Source organism: Panthera pardus, unplaced genomic scaffold (assembly GCF_024362965.1).
Source record: "Panthera pardus isolate Hobbes unplaced genomic scaffold, ASM2436296v1 HiC_scaffold_15, whole genome shotgun sequence".
Lineage (NCBI taxonomy): Eukaryota > Metazoa > Chordata > Mammalia > Carnivora > Felidae > Panthera > Panthera pardus.
Window position 1 is genome coordinate 9,515,673 of NW_026526710.1, and position 20,356 is coordinate 9,536,028.

Consider the following 20,356-nt stretch of genomic DNA (forward strand, 5'->3'; position numbering starts at 1 on the left):
AACATCAAGAGGATTGTTGAATAAATTATGGTGCATCTAGAACAGAATAAGCTATTAAATAATGATTTATTTTTGATTTGATATTTTTGATATCTACTTTGATACCTTTTTGATATATTCCATAATGTTGGAGGTTAATGCAATTTTTATATTAATGAATAAACAGAACGAAATTATTGTTAACTGATGTTTATATCCATGTAGTGTAATAGAAATGATTTTAATTTAATTCATTAGTTTTTTTTTTTTCCTCCGAATTTTCTACAATGAAACTTGTATTCTTACCATTAAGAAAACAACAGACAATTTTTAATTACCTGGGGGCGAGGAGAGAGGTGGTAATCAATGTCAAAAAACTGTCCTAAGGTCAAATTGGTTAAGGACTGTTAAATAGCGCCCATTATATTTAGTAAAAAGAAAGCATTTGGTGGCCACCATGAAAGCAGTTCTGGCAGAGGCAGAGCCCATTGTCAGCAACACAGGAATCACTATGGTTTAAAAAGTTAAAAAAGAAAATCACTTCCCAGGAATCTTGTTTGCACCAAGTGGGTACAGGGGAATCAAATACATGTGCAAATATATTTGTCCGTTTAGAAAAATGCACATTAGTTCGATCTCAGGCCCTCTCACTTGGCAGTCACCAAAACGTGAGCATGCGCAAAAAGTAAGGGCGGTGAGGGCAACCAGGTTTGCTGTAAGAAGTGGGAAAAGAAGCAAGGCCTTATCATTTCTGTATTTAAAAAATAGAGCAAGAATCATGCAAAATGGTAAAAAAAAAAAAAATATATATATATATATATATATATATACATACATATGTCTATATATACACACACATATATAAATATACATATAAAAGCTAGTTTAATTGCATTTCTTGATACAACAGTCTTGCAAATCGAGGCACAGCAACTTGGAAATCTGCTACTGCAGCGGGTTAGCAACTACCCTCAGCGCAAAAAGAAAGGCAAAACCTACTGCATTGACCTGGGACCGCGAGACGCCCCGTGCTACCGGTTTTGACCAATTAGAGAGCAGAGTAGGCCGGGCCTCGCTTGTGATTGGAGGATAGGGGAAGGGCAAGGCTGTGGCTCCGGCGCATGCGTCTCCACGGCTGCTGGTCCCGCGCCTCCTCCCGCCAGCTCGCCGACTGCTGGGAGTTGCTGTCGCAGGCCTGTGCCCTTACCTCCCGCGACTCTTCTCCGCTGTCTGCCCACCTCGGCTCAGCGATGCCGGTCGACCTCAGCAAGTGGTCCGGGCCTTTGAGCCTGCAGGAAGTGGACGAGCGGCCGCAGCATCCGCTGCAGGTCAAATACACGGGGGCGGAGGTCGACGAGCTGGGCAAAGTGCTGACGCCCACCCAGGTACCCGAGGGCGGCGGGCGTGTCTCTGCTCCAGGCCTGGAGGCCTCCGGGGAGGGGACCCGGCGGAGATGGGAAGGATGTTCCGGCCTCTGTGCGCCGGATCCTCAGAGGGAAGGGGGTCGCGGTGCCCACGCTGCAGGCCTGCAGACACCTGCGGGCACCAGGACCGCAGCACGTGGCGGGCGGGGCTCCGCCTGTAGGAGAAAGTGATCTACTTTGCAGGGACTTACTTCGTGGCGTTGGCCGGGGCCTAGGCCCAGAAACTGCTTGGGCCTTGGGGGCAGGGGCGGGGAGGGGGCGGTGCCCGGGAAGTGATGGCCGAGGTCGCCCCGGCTGCCCCAGAGCCTCCCCTCGGGTCCCAGAATTTTAGGCCACAGTTTGGGTGGCAGAGGCCCCACCCGAGGCCATGTGACGCATTATGTAACCGGTGACCGGTATCGCCCCCGGATTCCTCCGTTTGTCTTAGCGGGCAAGAGCAAGAAGCCACCCGAAGGTAAGTTCTAAGTTCGTTCTGCATCTGGAATGCTCGAGGGCAACAGCCTGCAGTGTTCTACCGTTTGGCCTCCAACGCCCCGGCCTGAGACCAGACCAGGCCCTGGCTGCTGCAAGCGGAGAAACGAGTGCCAGACACTTGCTAGTTATCGGTCATGAAGCTCCGGGGCAATGGTGTGAATAAACTGTTTTGACAGCGGACTGTGTTGGATGTTTACAGAGCTTATTGTTTTAAATAAAGTGCCTCTCTGCAGCCCACGTTTTCCCAGACTCACTATGCAGTTGGGCCACCTGGACTTTCTCATTTTCTGTGCACTTTTAAGTGTCCAGTTAATTCAGATTGCACTTTAGCAAGCCCCAGCTAAGCTCCTGGTCACAAAATCTAGAGGGCCTGTAATTCCAGACCATGTGAGGTTGCAGTTTAGAGGACTCAGTCAGCGGCAGGGTTTAAATTCGGACCCCACCTCTTTCTGTTAATAACATGCTAGGGTAACAGCCCTGTAGTGTGGTTGGGACTAAAATAAATAATGTATATTAGTAAGCTCCTGGCTCTCAGCAGAGTCAATAAACTTTAGCTTTTATTAATAATCTACTGTGTGTTACCTTTGAGGAACCTGAAATCAAAGAGTGTTGGCTTCTGCATTTCCGACTTTTTAACTCCACACTGCTTCCTTCCTACAGGTTAAAAACCGGCCCACCAGTATTGCATGGGATGGCCTTGATCCAGGTAAACTCTACACCTTGGTCATGACAGATCCAGATGCTCCCAGCAGGAAGGACCCCAAATACAGGCAAGTTGGGGAAAGACGGGGAACACCAGGAACACCAGGTCATCCAAATATGACCTAGTGCTTTCTGGCATGCTGTGCCAGGAGAATAGACCCAGTTTGGGATGTCCACACCCATGCTTAAGCCAGAGTGTGCATTTCCTACCTCTCAGTCCCTAGTGCAGCAGTCTAGAAACTAGCCCAGAGCCACATCTGTCTGATACCTATTTTTGTATAGCCCCATGAGCCAAGAATGGTTTTTACATTTTTAAGTGATTGAAATTGAAAGAATAATGCTTTGTAGCATGTGAAAGCTACAAGAAATTCAAATTTCAGTGTTCATATATTAAGTTTTGTTGGGACACGGCCACGATAACTTATTTATGTCTTGTTAATGGCAGCTTTCACACTATCGCCACAGAATTGGATAGTGACAGAGACAGTATGAACGGCAAAGCCTAAAACATTTACTGTCTGGCCCTTTCCAGAAAGTGTTTGCAGATACTGCCTAGAAAATCTCAGAGGGAGGTATTGGGCCCTCTCTTCTGCAGAGTGGTGAGGTTTGTGCTGGCCAAGAAAGCAGGACTGTCTGTGTCATCGCTGCATCCTGGCCCAGAGCCTGTGCTTCGTGCACACTTGCTGACTGTGCAGTGAGTGTACTAATTTCCTGTGTGTTGACTGTCCTGTGTTCCTCATTATAGGGAATGGCACCATTTTCTGGTGGTCAACATGAAGGGCAACGACATTAGCAGCGGCACAGTCCTCTCTGATTACGTCGGCTCTGGGCCTCCCAAGGGCACAGGTCAGTAAAAGCTGCTTTGGGGGGTGAGGCAGGCGGGGGTAGTGGGTGCACATTAGGAGTGGCCCAAAGGGCTGCAAGTTTTAGTTTGGTTCTCAGAGATCCCTTAGCCTAGTGGGGCTTTCAGGCAGTGCAGTTCAACCTCCAAGGCAGTTGCCTGCCAGAGACATTGAGACCTGCAGTGATGTCAGCTGGCTAGAACCTTGGGTTCTGGTCAGATGGCACCTCTGTTAATGATTGCCTCTCAGCCACTAGGCCATCATATGCAGGGAAGTCGGTGAAAGCATTCCGAGGAAGCAGTGTTGCAGAAAGCTTGGAACAGTTTCCGGGGGTGGGCGGTGGGGGTGGCAGTGCCATGCTGCTGCACGTGGATGGAACACAGTTAACCCATCTGAGTTCTACATTCAGCCTTCGCCAGTTCCCATGGAAGACCTCAGAAGTTATCATAGTTTCCAAATTCGTTATAAAGAACTGGCTTCTTTATCTCTTTATAGCTCCTTTCTGTTGCAAGTGTAGGGTGGTATCCTCTTGAAAAGACTTGGAAGCAAGAAGTATACTAAAGATACGCACACATGTTGTGTGGTGTTATGTTACAGATTACATGTGCTGTGTTACAAAGAGAGGGAGAATACTATACTGAAACTTCCCCAAGTCAGATGTTACACCTGTTGTGCATTACAGGGTGCTTTCATTTGCCGGAATAAGGAAGTCAGGTGGTTGGAAACACTGTCCAGCCGTGTTAGTCTGAAGAGGTACAGGAAGGTTCCCGACAAGAACAGTTGGCCATAGGCTCATGCTTTATCTGTAGACCCTGAAGCTTCAGATGGCTTCAGGCCCTCTCATGTATTCGTAAGAGGCAAGTAAAGGTACATCTTTTCCAGGGATCGATTAAGTTCTCTAGGGCAGTTATATAATTAGGCAGTTTAATTATGGGAAGTACACACTGGAGAATAAAGCAATTCTCTTGAGTAGGAGCTGTGTTCTCATTAGCAAAAAAAGCTTCAGTGACTGACTTTTTTTTCCCTTTTGCTTTTTAAAAAATATTCTTTTAGTAAAGTACAACATGCATAGTAAAAAATGCCTAGACCATAGTTGTTTTAGTCCATGAGTATTGACTGACAGATGGAGGTGACCCCGTAAGCACCTTTGAACACAAGTTGTTTTTCAGCATCTTTGCTACTTAGTTGGTTGCAGTGAGTTTTACCAGGCACTAGGGTAGGTCCTGCAGTGAAGACGGTCAACTAGACAAACAGCATAGCTTTATGGAGCTTTCTAGTGAGGAGACTAAACTGAAAAGTAAGACTCTTCGAGGAGTGTTACTACGGCAGAAGTGAAGTGGGTGTTCAGATGGGGGTGGTGGAAGATGACTTGCAATCGGGTCCCAGTGGAGATGGGCTGGGAGCCCAGAATGAGATGAATGGGGGGCAGAGGTGGTAGGAGGGGTGAGCAAGGGCCAGGCCCAGGCCCTGCTGCCAGCTGTGGACTTCATGCCAATTGCAGTGGGTTTTCAGCAGGTGAGTGTCCTGACTCCTACCTCTGCGGGTCCTCAGTGTCCCTCTTGTCAGTGGGGTGGCTGGGTCCCTCCCACTTGGCACGTTGAACATGAACATGGGTGACCTCTCCATCCTTGATGCCTAGCTGTGTATGCATGTTCCCTCCAGGCCTTCACCGCTACGTCTGGCTGGTTTACGAGCAGAACGGGCCGCTGAAGTGTGATGAGCCCATTCTCAGCAACCGATCTGGAGACAACCGTGGCAAATTCAAAGTGGCATCTTTCCGCAAAAAGTACGAGCTTGGGCCCCCGGTGGCCGGTACATGTTACCAAGCTGAATGGGATGACTATGTGCCCAAACTCTATGAGCAGCTGTCTGGGAAGTAGGGAAATGCTAGGAGACAGAAAGCATCCTGGAGGTCTGGAGCAGTGTTCTCAAGTTGAGTGTTGCATGTAGATTTCTCTGCTTTCCCGTGTCCCATCCTCATAGGTGAGGCCTGAGCAATCAGATAGTGGTTTAGAGTGACTTTTCCTTCTGCCTGTCCTTTTATAATTTCAGAGAGTCACATCCCAGTTTATGTTTTGATCAAATTTGAACTCCTTTGTGATGGATATATTGGTACCAGGATGGGGTCATCACATTGTTAATATGAGAGTAGCAACCCAGAATTTAAGAAAGAAAAAATTCAGGTAAAAAGACCAGGTCTTCTAGTAATAGAGCAGAGCATCAAAGACTCTTGAAGGGAGGTTTAAAAAAAAAAAAAAAAAAAAAGATTCGTTGCCTCTGCCTTTGTGAGCTGAGTCTGGAATTGTGCATGATGGCACTTCTGGGTCATGTTTCCACGGCCATGTCTCACCAAGAAAGCCAGAGGCTGGTGTGTCCACTAACCCCCAACATCTCAGACTATTTACTAGGAGTAAGTGTCCTGCTCTGCCTCCTTGAAATAGCAGTATTGGAAAAAGCAATAGGGAGAGTTGCTTTGCGGTTAAGGCACTGCCATTTAGATGAACTACAGGGCTGAGTGAGTTTGTCAAAAATCCCTAAGTTGTCTACCTGTTGAACTGGTCACTCTTCGTCTGTGTAAGAAAAGCCGATCTGGGGTTGCGGACTATTGTGTTAATTATGCTGTTTGCTTATAGTTGAATAAAAGTAAAAACATTGTGTGGATGAATCAGGTCTCTAGATATTTTGCCCTTTTGGGTATGGGGTTTCATAAATGTGGGAAGTCAAGAGACAGCCCCTTTCCCTGACCAGCATTGATGACCGGGACTTGATTCAGGGACCATACAGAGAATCCACGCTTGTATATGTGCCATCAGACTACAGCAGAAGTAACCATTCCATGGGCATGGGCTCCTGGGTGGCTCAGTTGGTTAAGTGTCGAACTTTGGCTCAGGTCATGATCTCACGGTTTGTGAGTTCGAGCCCCACATCGGGCTCTGTGCTGACAGCTCAGAGCCTGGAGCCTGCTTCGGATTCTGTGTCTCCCCCCTCTCTCTGCCCCTCCCCTGCTCACACTGTCTCTTCCTCTCAAAAATAAATAAACATTAAAAAAAAAAAAAAGTAACCATTCCAACTTGAGGGTTTTTAAAAAAATAAATCACAAAGCTTTAGGCCAACTCTTGCCCAAAAAGTACCTTTGTTTTTCAAAAGGGCTTCTCTCCACGTGAGTGAAACCAGTGGCACACCTTCTCCCTTGGTATTGTTGGGCACAGGAACAATGACCAAAAAATAGGCTACACCTCTCACTGTTCTGACTTGTGATCCATACGGAATCTGTACCCAAAAGGTGGGAGGGTGGGTTGGGGGGAGGTTACAGTTGACCCTTGAACAACTTCAGGGTTTGCGGCACCCCTCCCCGCCCCGTGCGTTAAAAATCTGTATATAACTTTTCAGTCTCCATAACCTTAACTATTAATAGTCTGCTGTTGACTGGAAGCCTTACCAATAACATAAATAATTGCTTAACACATTTTGTGTCTTCTATGCACTATATACCATATTCTTACAATGAACGAAGCTAGAGAAAAGAATGTCCTTAAGAAAATTATAAGGAAGAGAAAATAGATTTACGGTACCATACCATCTTGAAAAAAGTCCACACGTAAGTGGACCCACGCAGTTTTGAAACCCATTTGTTCAAGGGTCACTTGTACTTGGACACCACTTAATGTACCAAAAAGAAAGGAAAGGAGATATTTGAAGGTCCACATCACTGACCTGGTTTGTGATGGAGAAGGGGTCGTGATTGGGCCTGGCATGTGCTAAGCGAGGCTGGGTCTTGCCCCCACCTTTTGCTGCAGTTCCTTCTCTGAAAAAACTTGGAAACGCTGCTTTGTGTCCTCCCTGGAGGGGTGGGGGAAGGAAGAGGGTAATTATTTTCTAACTTCAGGGTTTTAAAATTCAATTTTTAAATTGCAAAACAGGCACCTGGGTGGCTCTATCGATTAAGTGTCCAACTCTTGGTTTCGGCTCAGGTCATGATCTCACGGTTCGTAGGTTCGAGCCCCGCAGCAGTCTCTGCGCTTGATAGTGTGGAGCCTGCTTGAGATTCTCAATCTCCCTCTCTCTCTGTCCTTCCACAACCCCCCTCTCTCAAAATAAATACGCTTTTAAAAATATATAAATAAATAAGGGGCACCTGGGTGGCTGTCAGTTAAGCATCCAACTTAGACTCAGGTCATGATCTTAGGGTTCATTGGTTTGAGCCCTGGGTTGGTCTCTGTGCTGATGGCTCAGAACCTGAAGCCCGCTTCAGATTTGTCTCCCTCTCTCTGCCCCTCCCCCACTCATGCTCGCAAACTCTCTCTCTCTCAAAACTAAACATTTAAAAAATTAAAAAATATATAAATAAATAATTTGCAAAACAAAAAGTCCTATAAAGAAAACAACTATCCTGTTGACCTTAAAAATAAATGTGCAAAATAACGCACACCCATGGTGAGGCGAGGAACACAGCGTGGGAAGAAGTGCCTTCCACCTTCCTGGTTCTTCAGGAGCAGTTAGCAGTTTGTGCTTTCTTCAGAAACCTAAATCTCCAGGTCAGCCATGTATCTACATATCTCCTCTTTAAAAATTAGGGTCTTTCTACCCATGTTAGCATACATTATTAGGCACTGTTTCTTCCCCAACTAATGCACCCCTGTGCAGTATATCTTTAGTTAAAAGGTGCCTACAATTCACATCTATATTTTGAACAAATATTCTATTGTTATGGGAGTTCTGTAAAGAACCAGTCTAGTTCCCCTACTGTGATTAGATTATTTCTGGTAGTTTGCTATTATAAACGGTGCGTCCACAAACATTTTTCTAGATGTATAAATGCTTTTGCAAGTAATTTAGTAAATTTCTACCATTGAAATAGTCAGGTCAAAGGGTATATACATTTTTAGTCCTGATCCTGACAAACTACCCTCCAAAAATGTCATGCTTATACTCAATGTCAATGGTACATGAAAGTACCTTTTTCTCCCCGTGCCCTTAACTGATTTTCTCAAACTTTAAACATTTTAATAATTTGGTATTTATGTGTATTTAAGATGAGGGGAGCCTGGGTGGCTCAGTCTGTTAAGCGTCTGACTTCGGATCAGGTCATGATTTCACGGTTTGAGGGCTCAAGCCCCATGTCAGACTCTGAGCTGACAGCTTGGAACCTGGAGCCTGCTTCACATTCTGTGTCTTCCTCTCTCTGGGCCCCTCCCCTGCTCATGCTCTGTCTCTCTCAGTCTCTCAAAAATAAATAAGTGTTTAAAAATTTTTGTTTTAATAATTTACTCTTTTCTCTCTAAACTCCTGTTTTCTTTGAGACTTCTCTGCTAACCACAGTACTTTCTCACTCATAGAGACTGAAAAATCAATGAGGAATTATGGTAGTATGTTAGTTTCCTGGTCTAGGACAGGTATAGACTCAAAAATGATTCAGAAAAAGGTCAACAACCCAACCAAAGAAGGTCAAGTGTATGCGCAAGAAGATCGCATGAAAAGAATACATCGGAAAAGATATTATAACCTTAGAAATAGGGGGTAGCCTCCCTCAGTCTGTTTTTAATATTTATTTATTTTGAAAGAGACAGAGAGTGAGATAGAGCATGAGCAGGGGAGGGGCAGAGAGAGAGGGAGACACAGATTCTGAAGCAGACTCCAGGCTCTGAGCTGTCAGCACAGAGCCTGATGTGGGGCTCTAAATCATGGACCAGTGATCATGACCTGAGCTGAAGTCGGAAACTCAACTGACTGAGACACCCAGGCGCCCCTCCTGCTATTCTTAATTTGCTAGGAGTTCTTGGTTTTTATCTTTTTAATGAATGGATGTAGAACTTTTTCCAAATGCTTTTTCTGCTTCTACTGAAATGATTTCATGAGTTTCCCACTTATTTTGTTAATATAGTGATTACATTGATTTTCAAGTGTTAAATCAACTTTGTATTTATGAGATAAACCTTTCTTGTTCATTGTGTACTACCAACCTTTTTTTTTTTAATGTTTATTTTTGAGAGAGAGAGGAAGAGAGAGCACGTGAGTGGGGGAGGGACAGAGAGAGGGGGAGAGAATACAAAGCAGGCTCTGCACTGTCAGCACAGAGCCCTACGCAGGGTTCAAACCCATGAACCATGAGATCATGACCTGAGCCGAAACCAAGAGTCAGAATCTCAACTGACTGAGCCACCCAGGCGTCCTGTAATACAAATCTTTTAAAATATTGCTAGTTTCCATCTGCTAATATTTTATTAAGCAATCTTATATCCACATTTATAAGGTACATTCATTTATATTTTTTTTTTGATAAAGTCTTTCCAGATTTTTTATTATTGAAGTATAGTTGATATACAATGTCATATTAGGTTTAGGTGTACGTGATTCTACGATTCTATACATTACTCAGTGCTTACCACAAGTGTAGTCACCATCTGTTGTGTTTCCTATGCTGTACTTTTCATCTCCATGACTTACTTATAACTGGAAGTTTGTACCTTTTAATCCCCTTCACCTATTTTGTCTGTCCCTCTCCCCTTCTTTGTCAGGTTTTGATATTACATATACACACAACAAGTTGGGTAGTGATCCTGTCTTCTTTATGTCTTGAAAAAAATTGTGTAAGGTTTGTGTTACTTCTTCCTTGAATGTTGATAGAATTCACTAGTGAAACTGTCTGGAATTGAAGTTTTTTCTTGAAGAAACTTTTTATGACAAATTAAAAAATTTTAAAGATATAGGACTATTAAGTTTCTATTTCTACTTGTGTCAATTTTGGTTAAGTTGGTTTTTTAAGAAATAAGTGTATTTCATTCAGGTTGTCAAATTTGTTGCTATGAAGTTATTCATAGTTTTCTCTCATTATCCTTTTCATATCTGTAGGATGTGTGATGATAACTCCCCTATTCACCCCTGATACTGGCAATTTGTTTTTTCTTGGTAAGTCTAGCCAGGAATTTGTCAATTTGGTTGCTCTTTTCAAAGAATAAGCTTTTGGCTTGGATGGTTCCTTTGTTGTTTATCCTCTATTTATTTATTTTTTATTTAATATATGAAATTTATTGTCAAATTGGTTTCCATATAACACCCAGTGCTCATCCCAAAAGATGCCCTCTTCAATACCCATCACTCACCCTCTCCTCCCTCCCACCCCCCATCAACCCTCAGTTTGTTTTCAGTTCTTAAGAGTCTCTTATGCTTTGTCTCTCTCCCACTCTAACCTCTTTTTTTTTTTTCTTTCCTTCCCCTCCCCCATGGGTTTCTGTTAAGTTTCTCAGGATCCACATAAGAGTGAAAACATACGGTATCTGTCTTTCTCTGTATGGCTTATTTCACTTAGCATCACACTCTCCAGTTCCATCCACGTTGTTACAAAGGGCCATATTTCATTCTTTCTCATTGCCATGTAGTTAGTACTCCATTGTGTATATAAATCATAATTTCTTTATCCATTCATCAGTTGATGGACATTTAGGCTCTTTCCATAATTTGGCTATTGTTGAGAGTGCTGCTATAAACATTGGGGTACAAGTGCCCCTATGCATCAGTACTCCTGTATCCCTTGGGTAAATTCCTAGCAGTGCTACTGCTGGGTCATAGGGTAGGTCTATTTTTATTTTTTATTTTTTTATTTTTAACGTTCATTTATTTTTTTGAGACAGAGAGAGACAGAGCATGAACAGGGGAGGGTCAGAGAGAGGGAGACACAGAATCTGAAACAGGCTCCAGGCTCTGAGCGGTCAGCACAGAGCCCGACGCGGGGCTCGAACTCACGGACTGCGAGATCATGACCTGAGCCGAAGTCGGCCGCTTAACCGACTGAGCCACCCAGGCGCCCCGGGTAGGTCTATTTTTAATTTTTTGAGGAACCTCCATACTGTTTTCCAGAGTGGCTGCACCAGCTTGCATTCCCACCAACAATGCAAAAGAGATCCTCTTTCTCTGCATCCTCACCAACATCTGTCATTGCCTGAATTGTTAATGTTAGCCATTCTGACAGGTGTGAGGTGGTATCTCATGTGGTTTTATTTGTATTTCCCTGATGATGAGTGATGTTGAGCATTTTTTAATGTGTCTGTCAGCCATCTGGATGTCTTCTTTGGAGAATTGTCTATTCATGTCTTTTGCCCATTTCTTCACTGGATTATTTGTTTTTTGGGTGTTGAGTTTCATAAATTCTCTATAGATTTTGGATACTAACCCTTTATCTGATATGTCATTTGCAAATATCTTGTCCCATTCCATCCGTTGCCTTTTAGTTTCACTGATTGTTTCCTTCGCTGTGCAGAAGATTTTTGTTTTGATGAGGTCCCAATAGTTGATTTTTGCTTTTGTTTCCCTTTCCTCCGGAGATGTGCTGAGTAAGAAATTGCTGTGGCTGAGGTCAAAGAGGTTTTTGCGTGCTTTCTCCCCTAGGATTTTGATGGCCTCCTGTCTTACCTTTAGGTCTTTCATCCATTTTGAGTTTATTTTTGTGTATGGTGTAAGGAAGTGGTCCAGGTTCATTCTTCTGCATGCCGCTGTCCAGTTTTCCCAGCACCACTTGCTGAAGAGACTGTCTTTATTCCATTGGATAGTCTTTCCTGCTTTGTCAAAGGTTAGTTGGCCATGTTTGTGGGTCCATTTCTGGGTTCTCTATTCTGTTCCATTGATCTGAGTGTCTGTTCTTGTGCCAGTACCATACTGTCTTGATGATTACAGCTTTGTAATACATCTTGAAGTCCGGGATTGTGATGCCTCTAGCTTTGTTTTTCTTTTTCAGGATTGCTTTAATTATTTGGGGTCTTTTCTGGTTCCATACAAATTTTAGGGTTGTTTGTTCTAGCTCTGTGAGGAATGCTGGTGTTATTTTGATAGGGATTGCATTGAATATGTAGATTGCTTTGGGTAATTTTAACAGTATTTGTTCTTCCTGTCCAGGAGCAGAGAATCTTTTTCCATTTTTTTGTGTCTTCTTCAATTTCTTTCATAAGCTTTCTATAGTTTTCAGTGTACAGATTTTTCATCTCTTTGGTTAGGTTTATTCCTAGGTATTTTATGGTTTTTGGTGCAATTGTAAATGGGATTGATTCCTTGATTTCTCTTTCTGTGGCTTCATTATTGGTATATAGGAATGCAACTGATTTCTGTGCATTGATTTTACATCCTGCGACTTTGTTGAAATCATGGATCATTCTAGCAGTTTTTTGGTGGAATCTTTTGGGTTTTCCATATAGAGTATCATGTCATCTGCAAAGAGTGAAAGTCTGACTTCCTCCTTGCCAATTTGGATACCTTTTATTCCTTTGTGTTGTCTGACTGGAGGCTAAGACTATGTTGAATAACTGGTGAGAGTGAACATCCCTGTCATGTTCTTGAGCTTAGGGGGAAAGCTCTCAGTTTTTAGAGGAAATTAAAAAGTACATGGAAGCCCATGAAAATGATAACACCACAGCCCAACGCCTCTGGGACACAGCAAAGGCGGTCATAAGAGAGAAGTATATAGCAATCCAGGCCTTCCTAAAGAAGGAAGAAAGGTCTCAGATACACAACCTAACCTTACACCTTAAAGAACTGGAAAAATAATAGCAAATAAAACACAAAGCCAACATAAAGGCAGAAAGTAGAGCAGAAATCGAAACCAACCAACCAAACAACAACAACAACAACAAACCAGTAGAACAGATCAATGAAACCAGGAGCTTGTTCTTTGAAAGAATTAACAAAACTGATAAATCCCTCACCAGTTTGATCAAAAAGAAAAAGGAAAGGAACCAAATAAATAAAATCAAGAATGAAAGAGGAAAGATCACAACCAACACAGCAGAAATACAAACAATAATAAGAGAATATTATGAGCAATTATACGCCAATAAAATGACAATCTGGAAGAAATGGGCAAATTCCTAGAAACATTTAAACTACCAAAACTGAAACAAGAATAGAAAAGTTGAACAGACCCATAACCAGTAAAGAAATCGAATTGGTAATCAAAAATCTCCCAAAAAACAAGACCCCAGGGCCCAATCATTTACTTTCACCTTATCTGTGTCTTTAATATTTAGTTTGTCTCTTATAGATAGCATATAGTCCTTTTAAAAATTCACTCTGTCAATTTTAACTGGATTATTTAGAGACCGTTAATATATATATTTTTAAGTTTCTTTTGAGAGAGAGCACACAAGCAGGGGAGGGACAGAGAGAGAGGGAGACATAGAGAATCCCAAGCAAGCTCCACTCCATCAGTGCAGAGCCTAATGTGAGGCTCAAGCTCATGAACCGTGAGATCATGACCTGAGCCGAGATCAAGAGATGGCTGCTTAACCGACTGAGCCACCCAGGCACCCCGTAGACTGCTAATATTTAATGTAATTACTGCTAATGGTGGGATTTAGGTTGACCCTGTTATGTTTTCTGTTTGCTCCTCTTTTTATACCTCTGTTTTCCCTTTCCTGCCTTCTTTTGGATTATTTGAATATTTTACCTATTGGAATTTGGACTGTTATGCCTCTTTAGGTTTTCTTTTTGTTTTTGGTAGTTACTCCAGGAATTACAATATACATACCTAATTTTTCATAATCTGCTTAGAAGAAGAATACAAAATTCTTCATTTTGTAACAAGTAGAAGCTTCACGTAATAAGTAGAAGCATGGCAACCATATGGGTCCTTGACCCCCAAATTTTGTTATAGTTGTCACATGAATTGCATTTACATACATCAAAACCCTCCGTAGATGATGTTAAAATTTTTGCTTTCAAATATATATATATATATATATTTTAAAGAATGTAGGATGGGAAAAAGTCTTTTATTTATCTAGATTTTTATCATTTGTTGTTCTTCCTTCGTTCCCAGAGATCCAAGTTTTTCCTTCTGGTATCATTTTCCTTCACTATGAGGAACTTCCTTTAGCATTTCTTGTAGAGTAGGCCTGCTGACAATAAATTCTCTTAATTTTTCTTCATCTGAGGATGATTTTATTTTACCTTCATTCCTCTGTCTAGGTGACTCTTCCACAATCCACACGCTTTTTTTTTTCCCCTAGTGTCCTCAGATAGTTTCTTTTGTGTTTGGTCTAGTTTTTAGTTGTAATCAGTGGAAAAGACTTGCATGCGACTATGCCAAACTATGCCAAACTAGAATAAAAATGTATTTTTTATACCTTATCCTTTGACAAAATACATTACTCCATTAAAATTGGAGGGGGATGTGGTGTTCTTACATGGGCATGTTTCCACTTGCCCCAGAATATGTTTTTGTTTTTTTAACTCCAAGGATTTTTAAAGTTTATTTATTCTTAAGAGAAAGAGAAAGCAAGCCAGGGAGGAGCAGAGAGAGGGAGGAGAGAGATTCCCAAGCAGGCTCTGTACTGCACTGTCAGCATAGATCCCAAAGCATGGCTCCAACTCACAAACTGTGAGATCCTGAGCTGAAATCAAGACAGTCAGACCCTTAACTGACTGAGCCACCCAAGCACCCCTGGAATATGCTTTTTCAACAGATACATAATTACAGATGGTGGCAAATTCAAGAAATTTTTTTTTTTTTTTTCCTCAATTCAACATCACTGGTAAGTGTTGTCTGGTATTCCCTATGACTGTAATTGTTTCAGTTCAACTCCTGGTGGTACCTACCACTTGAATTGTCATGGCTTGTCTTAGTCCACTGTTGATTAACCTAGTCCCTTGACTTACTTGTTTCAGTGGAGATTTAAACCATGAGCTCCTACAGAGTAGGGACCTATTTACTGCCACACCCTCCAGGCACACAGATGTTCGATAACTATTTCTTGAGTGAATGAGCAAAATATGATCTTGGCACTTTAGTACCCCCTTATCGTTCCCCTTTTCCTTTATCTATGGCACTTATGACTGTGTAAGGTAATTTATTATAATTATTGTGTTGTCATTTTCCTCCTACCCCTTAATGTAAACTCCAGGAGGGCAAGCATCTTTGCCTTTTTAAGAGACACTGATGCTATGATGTTATGTTTTCGGGCATTGTACCGGACCTATAAGGTACTCATCGAATGAATAGTTGCAAGTCAAACATAAGCAGTCCTTACCATACATATGACGAACCGGCAATACCTTCTTCTTTCCAGGGAGATTAGTATATGCTGGAAGAATACAGGACCAGGCTCTCCACTGCTGCCCTAGCACCACTTTTGTTCCTGTTCTCTTGCTGCCGTTCTGCTTCCTGCCTCTTCTCACGGCCTCCTCATGTAGGTCCTAGGAGGTGGAAGACTCCGTCTATTCCAGGTGTTAGGAGCAGGGACTCACATTCCTTCTTTCTGGTGACTCTACCTTGGGGCACATCACCGACAAACTTGTGGAGGAGGAACTTTTTATTTTTATTTATTTATTTTTTTAATTTTTTTTTTTGACATTTATTTATTTTTGAGACAGAGAGAGACAGAGCATGAATGGGGGAGGGCCAGAGAGAGGGAGACACAGAATCTGAAACAGGCTCCAGGCTCTGAGCGGTCAGCACAGAGCCCGACGCGGGGCTCGAACTCATGGACCGCGAGATCATGACCTGAGCCGAAGTCGGCCACCCAACCGACTGAGCCACCCAGGCGCCCCGAGGAGGAACTTTTATAAAGATCAGCACTTACAATCTCATGGAAATAAGCCCTTTCACAGGCTAGCTAGATGTTTTTTTTTTTTTTTTTTCCACTTCCGAGGGACATGAAACAAACCATGGGAAGTTTTTCTGCCTTACTAATGATAGAATATGTCCTTCTGAGTGGCAGCGTGACCTATGCTTAGGAGTGTGGGTTCTGGAATCAGACAGGTCTCAGTTCATACTCCACGGCCACCACTTTCCCTTGGTCTGAGCTTGTTTCCTCATCTGTAAAATGCTTAATGTAGTGTCCCATCAAATAGTAAGCAGAAGCATGCAATACAGGTTATCTGTTTTTCATGGACAATTATGAGTATTCTTTCCAGCCCTTTCCAGTGTTATTTTCTGAGGTGCCTAATATAGAAACTTCAATGAATGAAGCTGCTAGGAAACTGGGTGATAATTATCAAAGGTTTTATGGTTGATAATTATTTTATAATTTTTTGAGTATATTTCTCTGCTTTAGTCTGTCAGAGTGAACATGACTGGTCACATTTGTTAATGATGACTGAACATTCCATAGGACACAAGAATGATCTTCAGGTCATCATGCTAAAGGTAAATTTTCAACGTCCAGGACTTAGGACCATAAAAATAAGAGATTTTCCTGAAAATGTCTTGACCCCAAAACTGTATATTAGAAGTTGTATATTTTAGGGGCGCCTGGGTGGCTCAGTTGGTTAAGCATCTGATTTCAGCTCAGGTCAGGATCTCATGGTCCGTAGGTTCAAATCCCACATCAAGCTCTGTGCTGACAGCTCAGAACCTGGAGCCTGCTTTGGATTCTGTGTCTCCCTCTCTCTGCCCCTTCCCTGCCTGTGTCTCTCTCTTTTTCTCAAAAAATAAATAAGCATTACAAAAAAAGTTCTATATTTTATCACCTCATTGTTATGTACATAAAATTATTATAATGAAATCAGAATTTGAGGGGATCTACTATTACAGTGGGATCATTTCACATATTTGGTCATAATCTCTCCTTAATAGCTTGCTTCTTTCTCTGCAGTGTATGTGCCTAAGTATGACTGGCACATTGGTGTGTGTGTGTGTGTGTGTGTGTGTGTGTGTGTGTGCGCGCACATGCATGCACACGTGCCTTTTTCTAAAGGGCAAAAAGGAGCAATTGACCACTTCAAACAGTGCAACATTATCTTCATCCCTGTAGAAGAACTTGGAAGATACAGCTTTACCTGAAAGTCTTGGATGGCTCTTCTTCAAGAAGCAACCAGGGCTACAGAGAATGATTTCTGGAGGGCAGGTCTCCCTCTGAATTACAAACTGGTGAACCTAGAAGGGAAACTTCCTGCTACAATAACACAGCAAGGCGATGTGATGAACACTTTTATTTACAAATATAATTAAAAGCTCTGACAGTTATCATGCTCTTCCTTGGAACCTGAAAAATGTTTTGTTTTGTTTTTTAAAGTGCATGCAAAAGAAGTAAAGCCTTTTTTTTTTCATCATTTTTTATTGTAAGAAAATACACAGTTTGAAAGTGTGAATAATGCAATATTTATGACCAAGTTATGGGACTCAGGGAGGGGAAGGGAAATAAAGAAAAAGATCAAGATGATCTGATTGAGAGACAGTGTTGAACTCCAAATACTGAATTGGAAAAGGAGGAAGGTGGGGAGGAATAGGAGGAGGAAGTAAAAAAATTTGATCAGAGAAACAGTTAAAATACAATATGAAAATAAGTAATACCTCTCCTTAAATTCCTTCTATACACAAAATACACGATTTGCCAAAGCCCAATTTGTGCTACTGGGATTCTGTGAGCTCCTTAAGTGTATTCACATCCTCTGCAACAGCAGAAAATGATTATGATACAATCAGAATATGCTGAAGACAAGTTAAACTCTTGCCAGCAGGTTCTTAAAAATCACAAGATCTCTTCACCCCGCCCACCCCCCCGTCCCCAAAAAAGTAATAATATGTCACCACTGATATGTACATCACAATTAGTTTCTGTAAAATGTATCAAATTTTCAATCTTTAATAAAACTTTGTTTTTTTTTTATTCCTGATGAATAAATACCAAAAAAATAAAATAAAATAAAATAATGCAGCAGCTAGTTAAGGTGTAAGGCTGCGGATATTGTGTCTCTCTCCCCCTTGGCATTTATTATTATTATTATTATTATTATTATTTTTATTTTTATTTTTTTGCTTTACTTTCACAGATTGGTGGTAATGAGTGATTGCTTAAAGCAATATATACCCACTTTTTTGTTGTTGTTGGTTTATTGTTTTGTTAGAACTGTCTCCAAAGTTTTCACTGAAACATTTTGAATCACATCAATACTGTGACGTGTACTATGAATAGAAGAGATGGCCAGGTTTTGGCCAGCACTGAAAGTTGACACGGGGGGAGGAAGGGGCCCCTGATGGAGTAAGAATAAACAGGCACTAGTCCGACACGATGTCAGTAAGAGTAAGAGAGAGAGAGAGTGAGAGCAACGCCCGTTAAAATGGGGAATGTGGTTTTGCAGGGTCTGAATTTTTTTCTGTTTTCTTTTTTTTTCTTTTTTTTTTGTAAATGGCAAAAAAATTTAATCTCATCTATAGTCCTCCTTAGGAAAATCTAATGTAACCAAATTCCCAAATCCCATTCTGAGGCTCTCCATGTCAAAAGTTTCAATCTCTCGCTCTTGCCTTTCCAATAGGTACTTTATTCTCTCGCTGCGTTCCTTCTGAAGGGCAGCCAGCTCTTCTTCAATCTGAAAAAAAGCACAAGCAAGGAGCCGCTCTTAGTGGCAGGGGTCTCCCTGCAGGCGCTCACAAACACACACATCCACACACATGCACACGTGTGACCAACGCACACCCAGGAACTAAGCGTAAACTAGACTGGGGAAGGCTGGGAGAATCCTGGGATAAACGTCTTGTATCTAGTCCATCATATTTAAAATCTGCTCACAAGAGTAACAATGTTTGGGGCCCGCCTGGGGCGAGCCAGCCCTATCATTCTAGCAGACCAAGCAGCTTGGCTGATCCGGGTCAGTGTCCTGTCTCAGCAGGAGATGGCTCAGGAGAAGCTAAAAGACACTCAAGCACAATTAGACTGTGCTGCTTTCCCGTAGAGAGCCAAATGCCCCCTGGGTCATTAGCAATTTAGTTCTAGAACAGGAGCTGTGAAAATAGTCTCTTACGTTGGTCTCAGGGAAGTATCAGAAGAAGGTACAGATAACTGGTTAAGCAAATAAATGCTTAACAGCTTTTAGATGCTTTATGAAATCTTTTCTACTTCCTGTTCCTCAGCAATATTTATAGCAATGACTATTTCACTTCTGATAACATTTATTATGCGGGGCAATATCAGCTTCTCTTCCTTTTAATTTCTTTTAAAGAGCCCTGCTGGTGATTTCTTTCGGTTTAGAAATAGCTGGAAATAAAAAAACAAATCCGCATCTGGCTTCCTCGTACCATTCAGCAGCCATGCTATCCGCTCATTGTGCCTTTCACATGTGTCCTATCAACTACCGGGTGACCCATGTTGTTCTCCTGGCTGTGAAGGCAGAGGGTTTCCTAGCAGGGTAATAGAAAGAGCTTACTTAGGCTGTGGGGTCAGACTTATGCGAGTAACTTCAGCATTTGGAGCCTTAGTATCCTGCCTGTGGGATGGAGATCAGGCCTACCTCTCAGGGGTCCTAGGAGTGTAACAGCAGATAATGAGTGAACAGCGCCTGGTTTAGGTGCAGGGGCCGGGCTCCGCAAAGGGCAGCTCCCTGGGCCAGGGCCCGAGCCAGAGTAGTGCTTTCGTACCTTCTGCTCAAGATGTGCCCTGCGCAGAGACACCCTCTGCTCCAGCTTCTGGAGCTCTCGCTCGTGCTGTGCCTCTGTCTGCATCTTGATCTTGCTCTGGTAGGCGTTGAGCAGCTCCATCTCCTGCTGTAGCTGTAGCCTCAAGGCCTGGCACTCAGCTTCTTGCGCCTCATCGAGCCGCAACTGTGGGGCACAAAAGACACACGCTGTAATTCATCCCTGGCTCACAGTGCCTGCTGCCTGCCGGAAGATGCTTCCTTGTGTAGAGTGGAACAGACCCCCTCAGAACACCAGAGGCCCCGGGTACATTCAGAGTTAGAAATCAGAAATAGTGCGTTCTGCCCCATGGGCTACAAAGTTCTACAAACACATTCCTAAAGCATTCTTTCTTAAGAAAACAAACACATTCTTTTCTTAAGAAAAACTGGTTTTCTTAAAACCACAGTAGCAGGAGTCAGAGGGCTACGTGCCCCAGTGATGAAGCCGGTGGGTTTTGGATGGAGACTCCTGAGCTTGAGGTCTAGCTCCACGATTCGCTCGGGTGTGTTACCTTGAGAAGTTACCTCTCCGGGTCCCGTTTTGTTCCTCTCAAGAAAATA

The 20,356-nt window shown here is 42.6% G+C and overlaps 2 protein-coding genes and 1 long non-coding RNA gene across 6 annotated transcripts in view; 2 read left to right on the forward strand and 1 right to left on the reverse strand.

Annotated features, from left to right (window-relative positions):
* Positions 1-1,106: 1,106 nt before the first annotated feature.
* On the forward strand, positions 1,107-6,086 carry PEBP1 (phosphatidylethanolamine binding protein 1). Its single transcript, XM_019467321.2, has 4 exons — positions 1,107-1,364; positions 2,538-2,647; positions 3,325-3,425; positions 5,084-6,086. The coding sequence occupies exons 1-4, from the start codon at positions 1,230-1,232 to the stop codon at positions 5,299-5,301; spliced, it is 564 nt and encodes a 187-aa protein (XP_019322866.2). The 5' UTR covers positions 1,107-1,229; the 3' UTR covers positions 5,302-6,086.
* Positions 6,087-9,027: 2,941 nt separating this feature from the next.
* LOC109277563 (uncharacterized) lies at positions 9,028-17,369 on the forward strand. Its single transcript, XR_008422138.1, has 2 exons — positions 9,028-10,327; positions 17,158-17,369. It is a non-coding gene; the product is annotated as an uncharacterized LOC109277563 (long non-coding RNA).
* The window catches only part of TAOK3 (TAO kinase 3), a 177,824-nt gene continuing 174,788 nt past the window's right edge, over positions 17,321-20,356 (reverse strand). For all 4 annotated transcript variants that reach the window (XM_019467317.2, XM_019467320.2, XM_019467318.2 and 1 more), the window contains 2 exons: positions 19,758-19,940; positions 17,321-18,712 (listed from right to left, as the gene is read on the reverse strand). In XM_019467317.2, the coding sequence (XP_019322862.2) occupies positions 18,551-18,712; positions 19,758-19,940 (345 nt within the window). In that variant the 3' untranslated portion in view covers positions 17,321-18,550. The remainder of the gene's footprint in view (positions 18,713-19,757; positions 19,941-20,356) is intronic.

What these genes read in the sequence shown, in the direction of transcription:
- PEBP1 (XM_019467321.2), top strand. Translation starts at nt 1,230, where the DNA reads ATGCCGGTCGACCTCAGCAAGTGGTCCGGGCCTTTGAGCCTGCAGGAA. An exon ending in AAGTGCTGACGCCCACCCAG is followed by an intron (nt 1,365 to 2,537) that starts GTACCCGAGGGC and finishes TCCTTCCTACAG; the next exon opens with GTTAAAAACCGGCCCACCAG. An exon ending in AGGAAGGACCCCAAATACAG is followed by an intron (nt 2,648 to 3,324) that starts GCAAGTTGGGGA and finishes TCCTCATTATAG; the next exon opens with GGAATGGCACCATTTTCTGG.